Source organism: Mixophyes fleayi, chromosome 5 (genome assembly GCF_038048845.1).
Source record: "Mixophyes fleayi isolate aMixFle1 chromosome 5, aMixFle1.hap1, whole genome shotgun sequence".
Taxonomy (NCBI): domain Eukaryota; kingdom Metazoa; phylum Chordata; class Amphibia; order Anura; family Limnodynastidae; genus Mixophyes; species Mixophyes fleayi.
Window position 1 is genome coordinate 29,843,974 of NC_134406.1, and position 13,229 is coordinate 29,857,202.

Here is a 13,229-nt window from a genome sequence, read left to right on the forward strand (position 1 = left end):
CACATACACTTGTGATATAACTGCAGTTGATTCAATATAAGGTCATTTTCATTTGGAAATGAAGGGAGGGCTGTCAGCTTTCAGATAAAACTGTTCTTGCACTACAGATGGAGAACCTTTATTTTAGACAAACAGCGAGATAGAGCGCCTGTCCCTTGGCACATTGTCTCTAACTGTGTTATGCTGCCCTTGTTAAAGCAGCAAGTGCTGCTAACAATAGAACGGGAGTGCAGCATGTGGCATGAAGGTCGGAGGGCACCCAATCGTTCCGCGTGTCCTTGGGGGAGAACATAGAAAAACAGCGCATGCAAATGCAACCACCCCGACCTGGCTTCAGAGTCGGGCACCATACAGTGATATGCCCATTCCCGGCTGCCTCCATACTGTGACCCAGCTCTCCTGTCTTTCAATCATTTTTTTTTATTATTTTTTTTTTAAACATTTACTTAGGGCAAATGACCAGGGCTGTAACTAGGGTTATACAAGAGGGCAACCTCCCAGGGAGCAAAGCCAAAAAAGGGCGCACGGAAATTAATATTTTAGGTTAATTTGGTAACAGTTGAGGGCTAGGGGGGCATCAGATTTCCTTCTTGCCCCAGGGGCTGAAATTTCCATTAAAGGCTCTGCAAAAGACACTATATATAAAAAGATTTATATAAAAAGTGACAGGATCTACTTCTACGCAGCGGACCTTTTATCTTTCTATTTGAATGTAATCACAAGACATCCCTTAAAAAAATTAAAGAATCTATGAATTAAAATATGCTTAAAAAAATAATTCTTGATATAACATGTAGCATTAAATTAGAATACTTATTGAGAAATTAGATTCCCCTTTAATTATGGTGCAATGTAAAACGCACGCCGTGAACACAGATGAGAATATGAGTATATAGCAGAATATTTTATAACAGTATTACATTATGCACTGCTATATCTGAGATTGTCAGCAATTACCAGCCCTCTTCAGTTTATGTATGAAAGTGTTTGTATATGGAAGAAATAAACTGTATAAAATCCCATAATCTATTACAGCCTTCAGCTAAGCCTCTAATGTGTTTCTTTTATTCCTTTCCCTGGGTTTTGTAAGCAGAAAAGTATTTATCTAAGTGCTTTTTATATAGTTTTTATGCTGGAATATGAGTGTTTGTCTTATATTTTTTTATGCTAGTGCTTAAAAAATAAGCATGTAAGCTTAAACTTAATTTTGCAAGTTTAAAAACAATAATTGTCAAACAATTCATGATCCTTGTGATGCTCCCAAATAAAAGAATGCTGATTGCAGAAACGTACAGCTCTCAGTTGACAGGCTCTATGTAATTGGCTGGCAGCATCCCGGACTTGCCCGTTCTCTGTATAGTCCCGTACATCCACCCTTCATCAATAGGCTGCACGTTGACAATATAGTCACCATCCCTGAAGGAGACCTCGTCTTCATCTTGTGCACTGTAGTCGAACATGGCTCTGTATGTTCTCTGTGCGAGAAATAGTAATGGGAGAAAAACGTGTCATGCGGTTGTTGAGGAGGAAGCTGCTGTATAAATACAGTAAATGTAGATTACTAAGATGACGGCCAAAGATACACACAAAAGAAACATTCTGCCCATACAGATCACAGTGCACAGCATATATCCAGACATGTGTTCTGGACACAGCTATAGTTTTAATTTTCATCTTTAATAAATATTAACTTATACAAACAAATAATAATACATGGTGAGAATTGTACCCACTATACAGAATAAGAGGAACTGGGCTGCAGATGGTCAGTATTTAAAAATAGGGGTAATGCTAGGGACAGATCTTTACATTCTGGGTCTCTTAATAAGAATTAGGTACAGTGGGACAGTTAGAGACAGAGCCGGATTTAGACCATGGGGCCCTAGGCAAGATACAAGTTTGGGGCCCCTCCCTGAAAAAATCCATAGCACTATAGTTTTTAGCATAACATGTACCTCTATTCAGGGGCTGGCTGGCAGACTTTAGCCCAGGGGGGCAAGCACATAGCAATGGCCCATAAGTAGCGGCCCATTTTTAAAGGTTGGTCTCACCACTGACCCTGGGAGGGCCCTCTGGGGACCGATGGGCCCTAGGCAATTGCCTAGGTTGCCTAGTGGTAAATCCGGCCCTGGTTAGAGACACAACTATGTAACATACACAGATATAAAGACACAACTGTGTAACGTACACAGATATAAAGACACAACTGTGTAACGTACACAGATATAAAGACACAACTGTGTAACGTACACAGATATAAAGACACAACTGTGTAACGTACACGGATATAAAGACACAACTGTGTAACGTACACGGATATAAAGACACAACTGTGTAACGTACACGGATATAAAGACACAACTGTGTAACGTACACAGATATAAAGACACAACTGTGTAACGTACACAGATATAAAGACACAACTATGTAACGTACACAGATATAAAGACACAACTATGTAACGTACACAGATATAAAGACACAACTGTGTAACGTACACAGATATAAAGACACAACTCTGTGATGTACACAGATATAAAGACACAACTATGTAATGTACACATATATAAAAACACAACTATGTAATATACACAGATATAAAGACACAACTATGTAATATACACAGATATAAAGACACAACTATGTAAAGACACAACTATGTAATGTACACAGATATAAAAACCCTACTATGTAATGTAACAGATATAAAGACACAACTATGTAATGTATAATGTATAATACTTTAAAGGCAATTTTTTATTTTTTACTGATCACTTTTTATTAAAAAATGCCTTCAATGTATAATGCCAGATGTTGGTTTTCTTTTGTTTTATATGCATAAACATCTACAAAACGTGAGATTATGAGAAGAGATGCAGAAGGTGGATGAATGTATGTCTTACAGGTGCACTGCCGTAGGGCTATAAGTGCATCTGAAGGGACGAGAGCCCTGAACACATATTGTTTCTTTTCTTCTCATGTGATTTGCGTATCGTAGTAATTATGTAACCACTCAGTCACATACCCATAGTGTATGATTATTATAATGATGTATTATTGGTTATCTGATTTATATGTGTTATGGTGAAGTTTGAGTCTTTCACCCTATGTGCTACACTTATATGTTTTTCTTTCCTTTTTATCCATGTGATCATCCATTGGAGACATATTTATCTGGAAGTATAACAGAAACATTAATGTACTCTGATGCTATGCAAGAATTATTATTATAATTTTTTTGACTTATCGGCGATTTGGCCAAATACATCTTTGCAGTAATTGAACAATACTACAAAGGACTTGGATATATCTTCTAAGAATTTTTTGGCTGCATGTATGTCTAACCTCCTTTAGTATTTATCACAACATTACTAACAGTGTTGCAGTCCTGCAAACAGGTGAATCATGCCAGGTTTCATTGGTCTGTTGTTACCATACTTGCCTACTCTTGGAAACTTGTTTCCGGGAAAGGGGGCGTGACTGGAGGGTGGGAGGGGGCGGGACGGGACCAATCGCAACATTTTGGCCCCGCCCCCGCGAAACCGTCATTTACATCGCGGGGGGCGGGGGCAAAATGACGCGATTGGCCTCGCCCTGCCCCCTCCCGCCCTCCAAAATGGCGTGATTCACAGTGAATTCCAGGATGCGGGAGAAATACCAGCTCTCGTGGGAGCCCAGGAGACTGTTTCCGAATTTCGGGAGTCTCCCGGACTTTCCGGGAGAGTTGGCAAGTATGGTTGTTACATAAAAACTGCATAGTAGGTTTGGAAAATACCAGTCACCATGGAGTCACAGATAGTACATGACTCCAAAGTAATACAATTGTTTTTTTTACTGCAAAAAAACAAGTACAAATCGATGTTGCAAGTTTATTGGTTTTTTTTCTTTTCTTTTTCTTTGCTCCAAAAACAAGCATATGGAAACCCCCCTCTAGAAATCATGTGTGTTTAGAATATTTGAAAACCATAAATGCATTCACAATCTAGAATGTACTATGCTGCTTAGTGTGATGTTGTTTATAGAAAAGGTACAAACACATGATGGCCACTAGATGGCGATGTAAATCTTAGACAAGAGCAGCATAACATTTTTCTCAGATCTCGTCTGCAGTTCACCAGCTAAAGAACCAAAGCCATTCAAATAAATGCAGATAAAGAATTGAGAGTGAGCAGTGGCGCACGCAGCGGGGGTTTCTGAGTCTCCAGAAACCCCCCCTGCGCTAACTCAGTGCCCACCATATCGGCACTGTCCTATACAGCAGCCGCGGCGCTGTCAAAGAAGCGTCCGCGGCGGTGCTGTATTGTATAAAGCACCGCCACGGACGCTTCTTTGGCCTTTGGCAGCGCTGCGGCTGCTGTATAGGACAGCGCTGCCGAAACGGAGCTGCTGCGCATGCGCAGCTCTCTCTCGGGGTTTTTTTTTTTGCTTTTTTTTGTTGGGGGGGGGGGGACCCCCCCTGACAATCCTGCGTGCGCCCCTGAGTGAGAGTCATTCAACAGTGACTGACTGTTGCCTGATATTGTGGCACCACTGGCATCAATTTTGGGGAAGATGGTGCTGGTATATTGAGGGGGACATGGGTGCAGGTCTATTTAACTAACCAAGTATACGGGGGTATTCAATTGTTAGCGAGATCCCCGGAAAACGAGCGCTCGAAAAATATTAGCGTTAATACGGTAATTACTCGCTGAATTTCATCTTGCAGCTCCCTGAGCCGCGAGATGAAATTCAGCGAGTAAACTACCGTAATAACGGTATTTACGCGCATATTACCGTATTAATGGTAATATTTTTCGAGCGCTTGTTTTTCCGGGGATCTCGCTAACAATTGAATACCCCCCTATGAAGTTTATTTTGCTTTAAAATATATTCTTCTTAATACCCTTATTTTTCTTTTTGGGGCGCGCTACGTGCCATGCAAATTTTTACTTACAAGACTTAGGGGTTTATTTACTAATCTGAGGGTTTGAGAGTTTGGAGATGTTGCCTATAGCAACCAATCAGATTCTAGCTGTCATTTTGTAGAATTTAGTAAATAAATGATAACTAGAATCTGATTGGTTGCTATAGGCAACAGCTCCACTTTTTCAAACCAGCAGTTTAGTAAATATACCCCTTAGTCTCACACAGCGTGGACTTGTCCGTACCTCCTAATGGTCCCGATTTTGAAAGAACATCCCAATTCGCAGACTGTACAAGGGGCGGTGCTTAACAGAAAAGTGGGTGAAGTTTTATACAAAGTTGCCCATTTGCGGGCGGAATTTGGACAGAACAGGGGTGGGGTCTAAATTGTTCAGCTGTGGGGATTCTAGAACTTGGGAGTTATGGCTTGTCCAATCCCCTCGGTAAGCTGATCATGCTCCCTTCTTCAGCACACATTCTATGGGCCCTGAGCATATGTTACCCTTCATGCCCCAGTCCGACAGTGGGTGTGAGGAGGAAGGCTATAAACTGATTTGTCACATCCATGTGCGTCACCACATTGGAAAAGGATTCTGTCACTCGCTGTCGAGTGACAGGATTGGCTTATGGGGTCAGCATTAGAGTAGGAATATTATAAGATATATAGATTTGTTCTCTTAAATAAATTTTATAGGATTTATAAACGAAAGAGATTAGAGTGTCTGTAACATACGAGACCATTCTATATGCAGTTACAGGGAACATATATTACCGTATTTCCCCACCACGCACCCATGTATAAGGCGCACCTTAATTTTGGGGCCCAAAATGAAAAAAAAGATGTATTACATAAAGACTGACAGCTCCGAGACTGTAGGAGGCACCTGAAGGACCTTAAGGTCCTTTTGCAATCAGCGGTGACAAGCCGTTCAACACAGCCAGCGGGGACACGCTGTTCCGATTAGCGGGGACTCCTCTCTCACACCAGGTGCCGACTTCTTCATTGAGGTAAGTAGCGCTTGCAGTGTATAAGATGCACTTTTTTTTCAACCCAAAATTTGGGGGAAAAAGGTGCGTCTTATACATGGGGAAATACGGTATATGAAGACATGTCAGCAGGAGCGATCCACACACCCCATCTGGGACCAGTACTTACCATACTCTGTGACGGTGACTGTGCATGTGGGGACTGCATGGACCTCACAGAGGACATACTTGACTGGTGCATGTAGCTATAGCCATGGGACTGAGAAGGCTGATAAGTCCCAGGAAACACTGGGGCTGCAATCACAAAACAAATGAACAATTACAACATTTACAAACACCAAAACAAAAGAGCAAAATACCAGATGTACTTATTGTTCTCAATAGTATTTCTCATTGTATGTATAATATATATATATATATATATATATATATATATATATATATATATATATATGTGTGTAATCATTATAATCATAATCAAAGTGTATCTAGATCCTCTTAAATGAATATATCTGGAAGCCTGTGTATTACTGAGCTAAACGGACATTTAATAACTGGAGTGTTTCACTTTATTAAATATATCAAACATACACTGCTTCCCTCCTCTACAGCAAGTCGCCATTTTAGTAGGGACCTGCTTCTCTAATATAGTTAACTCAGATTGACTGACAGCTTTGCAGACTTGCTTCGCAGAAATGAACCCTGCAGATTGGTTGATTTTCATACACGAGGGCAGGGCTAGTGATGTCACACCAGTTTCAGGGAGGAGCATTAGATGTTTGTAAAGAAGTGCAGAGGTAATACTTTACTTTTTATTTGAGCTGCAATGGAATCTCAGTTAAATGTTGAATTATACATCCTTAAACAAAAGTGGATGGAGCAATACCTAAATTTCCACATTTGTGGGCGGGGTTTAGGCAGAATGCGCTCAGGGCTTATTTTGTTCCGATTTCATGAATCTTAGGATTGCACAGTGTATTTTACCTTCATCATTCACATCTGAAGAAGTCATTTTGGGGGGGGGGGGGGTGGGGGGGGTTTAGTAGTACTTGTGCATAATGCAATTAGAAAGATGTTTAGTGACCTATCACTGCTCTGCTTAGTTGTTTAGGTGTAGCTTAATTTAACTTGCATTCGTGTTTGTATTTAATTCATTTTATATTAAAAATGTGACGTTCACATTAATAACTCAACAAAATATTCTCTCTTGTTTATATGACACTTTATTACATTATTATATTGTGTACAAATAGGGTAATACAACCACAGCATTTACTATTAACACAGACAAGCCACATCTCTATGTTATCTCTACACTATTGTGTGGCATAATTATACACACTTGTATGTTTGACATATGACTGGTGCAAGTGCTAGTGTTTTTGGCCTGGATACACCTCATGATGCGTCCTATTGAACATATGCACGTAAATACGTTTTTTTTTTACGTGTGTCTTTTCCTACGCAAGTTTGGATTGTAAATCTGTCCACTTCTAAATGAGCGTTGCAGTGTCCTGGCTTCATCCAGCCACTGGAGTTGAATGTACTGTGCTGTGATTCCTAGGGCTCTATGTATTAATATAATGCGGTGCCAGTAAACATGCATCGCTGCAAATCACAAATGCACACAGCACTTCCACGGGTGAGGGATCAGCCGGAGAGGCTTCAGCTGGATCCCATAGGAAATGACAGGTAACACCATCCTGAGACTGTGTTACCTTGCTGCAAAATGCAAAGCTTGATGTATTGCAGAACTTATTAATCTATGGGGAATACGTTAAGAAACGGCAAGTGGGTTATGGCAGGAGAAATCTTTGATCCTGCCGAAAACCTTTGATGCATTTTGTGATTTTTTATTTTACAGAGAGAACTGCTGTATTCTCTGATTAATGGCTGATCACAGTTTAATACCATAAACTTAAAAATTAAACCATTATTACATATTTTTCTCCAAACCAGTGTTTAACAAATGCTTTATAGGTACATATAGTGCAGTGATATGGTTCACCTCAATGCAATCAGAACTTCTGACTGGTATTTCAATCTCAGAAAATAGCTACATACATATTTAAAATCAGTTTTGCCCAATCAGTGGCCAGTGTTCCACAACATTAATCTACTGCAGATGATAGATTTGTGAATAGAACAATGGGCAGCATTGATTTAAAACATGGCAACTACACATTGATGCTAAATGCAAATTTCCATTATAAATAGTTTGCTATAAAAATAAAAAATACATGGTTTTGATTATAGGAAAATTGGAAAAAAGTTACAGCATCTCAAATGTTAGATAAATGTTAAACGAGGATACCTTAAGACGGATAAGCATTTCACATATAAATATCACAAAACAACAATAACAATTTTTAAGATAAAGGTGTTTAAGTGAAGCAATAATACCGAGTATTACTTACCTGGGGTCAATTGTTCCTCCTGATGCCGTGGGGCCCTTGACGTCTGTAATGGTCCAGTGATGCACCCTTCGCTTTTACTGCCCCTTGTCTGTTTCAAACAGGCACCAGTGTTGTCAGAGTCATAGCCCCTCCTCCATGAGAACAGAGGAGGGGCATTTACAACTTGCTGTCTGTTTGAAGTCAGGCCCATCCCAGCAGAATTGAGTATTAGTGCTGCTGGACAATTAAAGACATCAGGTGCCCCAATTTATCAGAAGGAATGCTGGACCCCAGACAAGAATATTTAGTATTTTTGCTTAACTTACTGAACGTCGCACAATACTGAATTTTCAGCTTTGGGTGGAATTATTCTTTAATATAGAGTATTGTAAGTGGTATCCAAGTGGCTGCCTTTCATGGAACTGAGCACTGTCTTCCCTTTAAACCTTTGCCGGCTGATCACAGTAAAAAAAAAATACAACTGATCTGTATTACACCACATAGATGTTCAACCATTCTATTATTCCACCGACTACTGTCTTTCAGCACAGAACATTATCACAATACAATAATGGTAATGTCTTGTCCTTGATATCCTTTTAAAGAAAACTTATATGACAAGTAATTGCATTAAACATGCTTACCTCTATATATTCATCAATGTCAATACCAAAACTTACACTGCATGTTCCTTGATACCACAGCCTCTGCTCATAAAACTAATAGTCACAGAGTTATTACTGGCTACATATAATAGAGTGTACCGGAAAAGTTTTAATATTGGAGTTTACCAAATAGCGGTAGCCACATAAGTTTCCATGATAGGGCAAAATGAGTCCATAATTGTGAACCCTGGTAGGAATACATTGGAACAATATTGAGTAACAGGATGATAATAATATTTACCCAGCAACCTTTAGTTTTACACTCAAAGGGACCAGTAAACCAAAATGCTCATCACCCATTACGGCCAATGGGAATGATGCCACTTTTTATTACGGTTATGTACCAAGTTTAAAAACAGGATCAGCTGTAATTTTAAGTTGCTGCTTTAATTATCATAAATAGCCTTATTGTTATCATTCATGCGAAGGCCATTTTTTTAAATAATATATAAATGTGTTAAATCTGTTAACAAACACATCCGTAGACGGCAAACAATGTTAGAATTAGTTGCATGTGAAGCTTTGCACAGCACCACGGCACCACGGTGGTAATAATATTCAAGACAGCCGTCCCCTGTACTAGTATTTTGTAACAACCATAAATGATAAAGGGCCACAAAACCTAAGATACAAGTTGATTAAGTGCATAAACCGGTTCAAATATGGGCAGTAGCAACTTAATTTAACCTTGTTATCTACCTCACTTTCTTTACTACTTATTAAGTTGTAGAAGGCTTCCTATAGTGGTGGTACCCACCTGGGGGACTGAGGTCAGTATCTAGACCACTGCCACCTTTGCTGCTGTCCCCCGCACACACAGAGGCCAGCATACGGGGGAGAGATAGCTTTATTTAAGAAGTACAGGCAGAGCTATAATTGTTCTACTCTTCAAATCGACACCCACAGCCAGGGTCATTATATGGAGAGCAGGGCAATTACAGCTCTGTTTCCAGGTGCAGAAATGATGCGGCTGCTAGAATAAACGGAGCTGTTGCAACATTTCTGCTCTCAGGAAGGCAGGCGCACACTTAGCGGAGGTTTCTCCAGAACCCTCCACCAGAGCCGTAATTGAAAATTTTAGTGCCTGGGGTGGGAAGGAAAACTGCCGCCCCCAAGCCCTCAATTTTAACCAAATGACCCAAAACATTCATAAACTGCGCTCCCCGTCAGCATTGCGTCCCGGTTGGTCGTCCCTCTTGCACAGACCTAGCTACGGCTCTGCCCTCCACACCACTGTTTCACTTAAGATTAGCCCCATTGCATTGTCCCACACATGACACTTCTGGCTGCAGCACAGTGTGCTTTCTGAGCGCACCAAAAAGACAATGCAATGTCAGGGATCAGCAGTAGAGAGCTATTTTTCTAATAAGCAGCTCCCTGCTGCGTGACAGCAACACTTAAATCAGATTGACGTCCCAGAATGCCGTGCCTGCGGGACAGCATTCTAACGTGTCAATCAAACATGCACAGAAAGGTGTTCACAGTTCCACACTTCCTCTGTGAGCAGCATATTAACAATGCGCAAACAGCCCTCCTAGTTATGCTGTCTGTAATCCAGCCACCTAGCCTTAGAGCATTTTAGCAGGAGCCTCCTCCACTTCTTATACAAATGTATATAATAGAAATAAACACATTCTATTTGTAATTAAAACATTTAATGTTGGGGAGGTTACCCAAGTAAATCAAAATGTCATTTGATGGTGAAACAAGTGGCACCTTGCTGCCCTTACAATTCTGCCTCCCTAGGACCATGCGGCATTTCCACATATCCAAACCTGCTCTTTCATATAACTCAACTCACACATGAGGTTTATTGACCCGTTAAACTCGTTATTATGTTAAGATATGTTACATATTATATATTTGCATAAATTAATATTCAAATGTGATTCTCCTTAAGATGACCACATATTTCTAGCAGTGATAAGCCTTTTCTGGTCAATACTGTCGGCTCAGTGTGGTTGAAGAGACATGCCCAAACTCTATTGTTATCACACATAAGGGTCTATTTAATGGGCAAAGAGCCACAATGTTCCGTTATCCACAGCAACCAATTAGATGACAGCTTTCAAAAGTCTGACTACAGAAGACCACTGAAAGCTGAAATCTGATTTGTTGTTATGAGTTGCAGCACATCTTCGAACCATATTACAATTAAGCCCCATATACGGTTTTCATGTTTACCCAACACTCCAGCAGTCATCAGGCGGTTTAGGGACAGTATTAACCACAGGGCTAATGTTTAATAAAGAAGGGACGGCTGCTTTCAACAAAAAAGTCATTGTATTTGTTACCTCCTTCATCAGATGCCCTGGTTCCCTCACTGCAGTAAGAGAAACTAGGGTTCATCTCAGATACTTCTGACCTGTCATCACCCTGACTCAATCCAGCAGCCCCAGCAGAGTGACAAGAGTGTCTGTTACCAAGACTGGCTCTTTCTAAAAATGAAGGAATACTGTTGTGACGGACAGTAAGGAAAATATATGAAACACAGAGAAACATGTAGATGGCACGAAACAAAGCAAAGGTGGACAGCTGGCAGAGAAGTACCTATTATTGTATGCCGGCTTATACACATAGACAGCTTCTCTACACGCGTGGGTCCACCCCTTGGTGTATGTAATTGACCCAAAACTGGGCACCGAAGCCTGAGAAGAAGGTGTTGACAGTACTTGTTCCAATACGGTGGTCACTGAATACTCTATGTACTGTCATCACTTTCCACATAGGGTTCAATCAGCCATATTTACGATTTCCGTTCAGTTTCACTGAACACAGCTTAGACCGAATGGGCACATGGGAAATACCGGTGTGTATAAGCCCTAAGGTTTGGGTCATACGTCACTAATTCAATGCTGCATTTTTCGGTGTGTAGATGGTGTGGAAATGTTGTGTGTGACAAGGTGTAGGTATTCCTGATTCACTTCTGTGATACCACAGGAGTGACTCTTATGAACATTGCAATTATCTAGTTGGAAATATGCAGCCTTCTACTTAGTAACATTACCCCAAGGCTAATGCCAAGTGGGCACTTTGTGAGTCTTGTGTATAAGCTTAGGCTACAGCATGTAATCGCACAAAGCCCCTATGTGACATTAACTGGCATCTTACGTCAGCAGTGATGGGATGATCATATAAAGATCTCCGCACTGTTTGGCAGAAGTATTTTTGTTTCCCGTGTGATGTAACTTCAGGTGGTTTATTTTTGTCACATAATTAGAAGAATAACTCAAGCAGCTGTACCAGATAACATACGAAGGCTCCGGGACTGAATATTGTCTTCCAGTGGGTCAATGTCGAAGATGGAGCCTGGGTCAGTACGCCAAACTTTAAGGTCTTTGGTGAGAAAAGATAAAGGATGAGATGAGAAAAGCAAACAGAAGGAAGAAAAGAGAGGTGCAGGCAACAATAGTGACCACAATGTAGACAGGAAAGGTGGAAAAATAACTGTACAGAATAGAGTGCAGAACACAAGTCCAGCATTCACCTGTTCCATCTGGTGGTGTAGGAAGCCACACAGTAACACTAATTAACGACCCCGCCCCACCCCAAACCTCTACTGTCATTGGTACTTGAGGACTCAAATAAAAAAAACAAGACCTAAACAATTATTTATTTTAAAATGGATTTCTTGGAAGAAAACTTCATTCCATGTTTTATTACTATTTCTACTTTTTAGTTTAACAAATCTTTCTACATTTTAACAAGGCTATGTTAAAAAGAAAACTAAAACCAGAAAGAAAATCGACAAATGCCAACATTATTTCAGTACAGAGACTAGGGGCTAGATTTACTAAGCTGCGGGTTTGAAAAAGTGGGGATGTTGCCTATAGCAACCAATCAGATTCTAGCTTTCATTTATTTAGTACCTTCTACAAAATGACAGCTAGAATCTGATTGGTTGCTATAGGCAACATCCCCACTTTTTCAAACCCGCTAGCTTAGTAAATCTAGCCCTTAAGGTTTATTATTTTCATGTGTATTACACCATAGACTTGAATTTACCATATTGCATTCACTGATTTTAAAGTTATTTCCAGCCCTTTCCCCATTCCTACCACTATTTTTCTAACTGTAAATATTTTATTGGATGGATCGGCCCTCTGTAACCACTGTTTCCCCCCTAAGGGGCACCATCGCTACCTTCTACAACATCTCGCATGCTTCTTCATTCTCCATGCACTGAGAAGACACAGTGGCTTCCTTTTTAGAGAGATAATGTGTCAGTGTTCACTGTAAATTGCTGAACGCAGCGGCTGTATTAGCTTGTCTACTGTAA

The 13,229-nt window shown here is 40.3% G+C and overlaps 1 protein-coding gene across 1 annotated transcript in view; it reads right to left on the reverse strand.

Moving 5' to 3' along the window:
- Positions 1 to 716: 716 nt before the first annotated feature.
- NEBL (nebulette) overlaps positions 717 to 13,229 on the reverse strand; it is a 102,362-nt gene continuing 89,849 nt past the window's right edge. The window contains 2 exon segments of the mRNA XM_075211934.1: positions 717 to 1,475; positions 6,059 to 6,183. Of these exon segments, the coding sequence (XP_075068035.1) occupies positions 1,299 to 1,475; positions 6,059 to 6,183 (302 nt within the window). The 3' untranslated portion in view covers positions 717 to 1,298.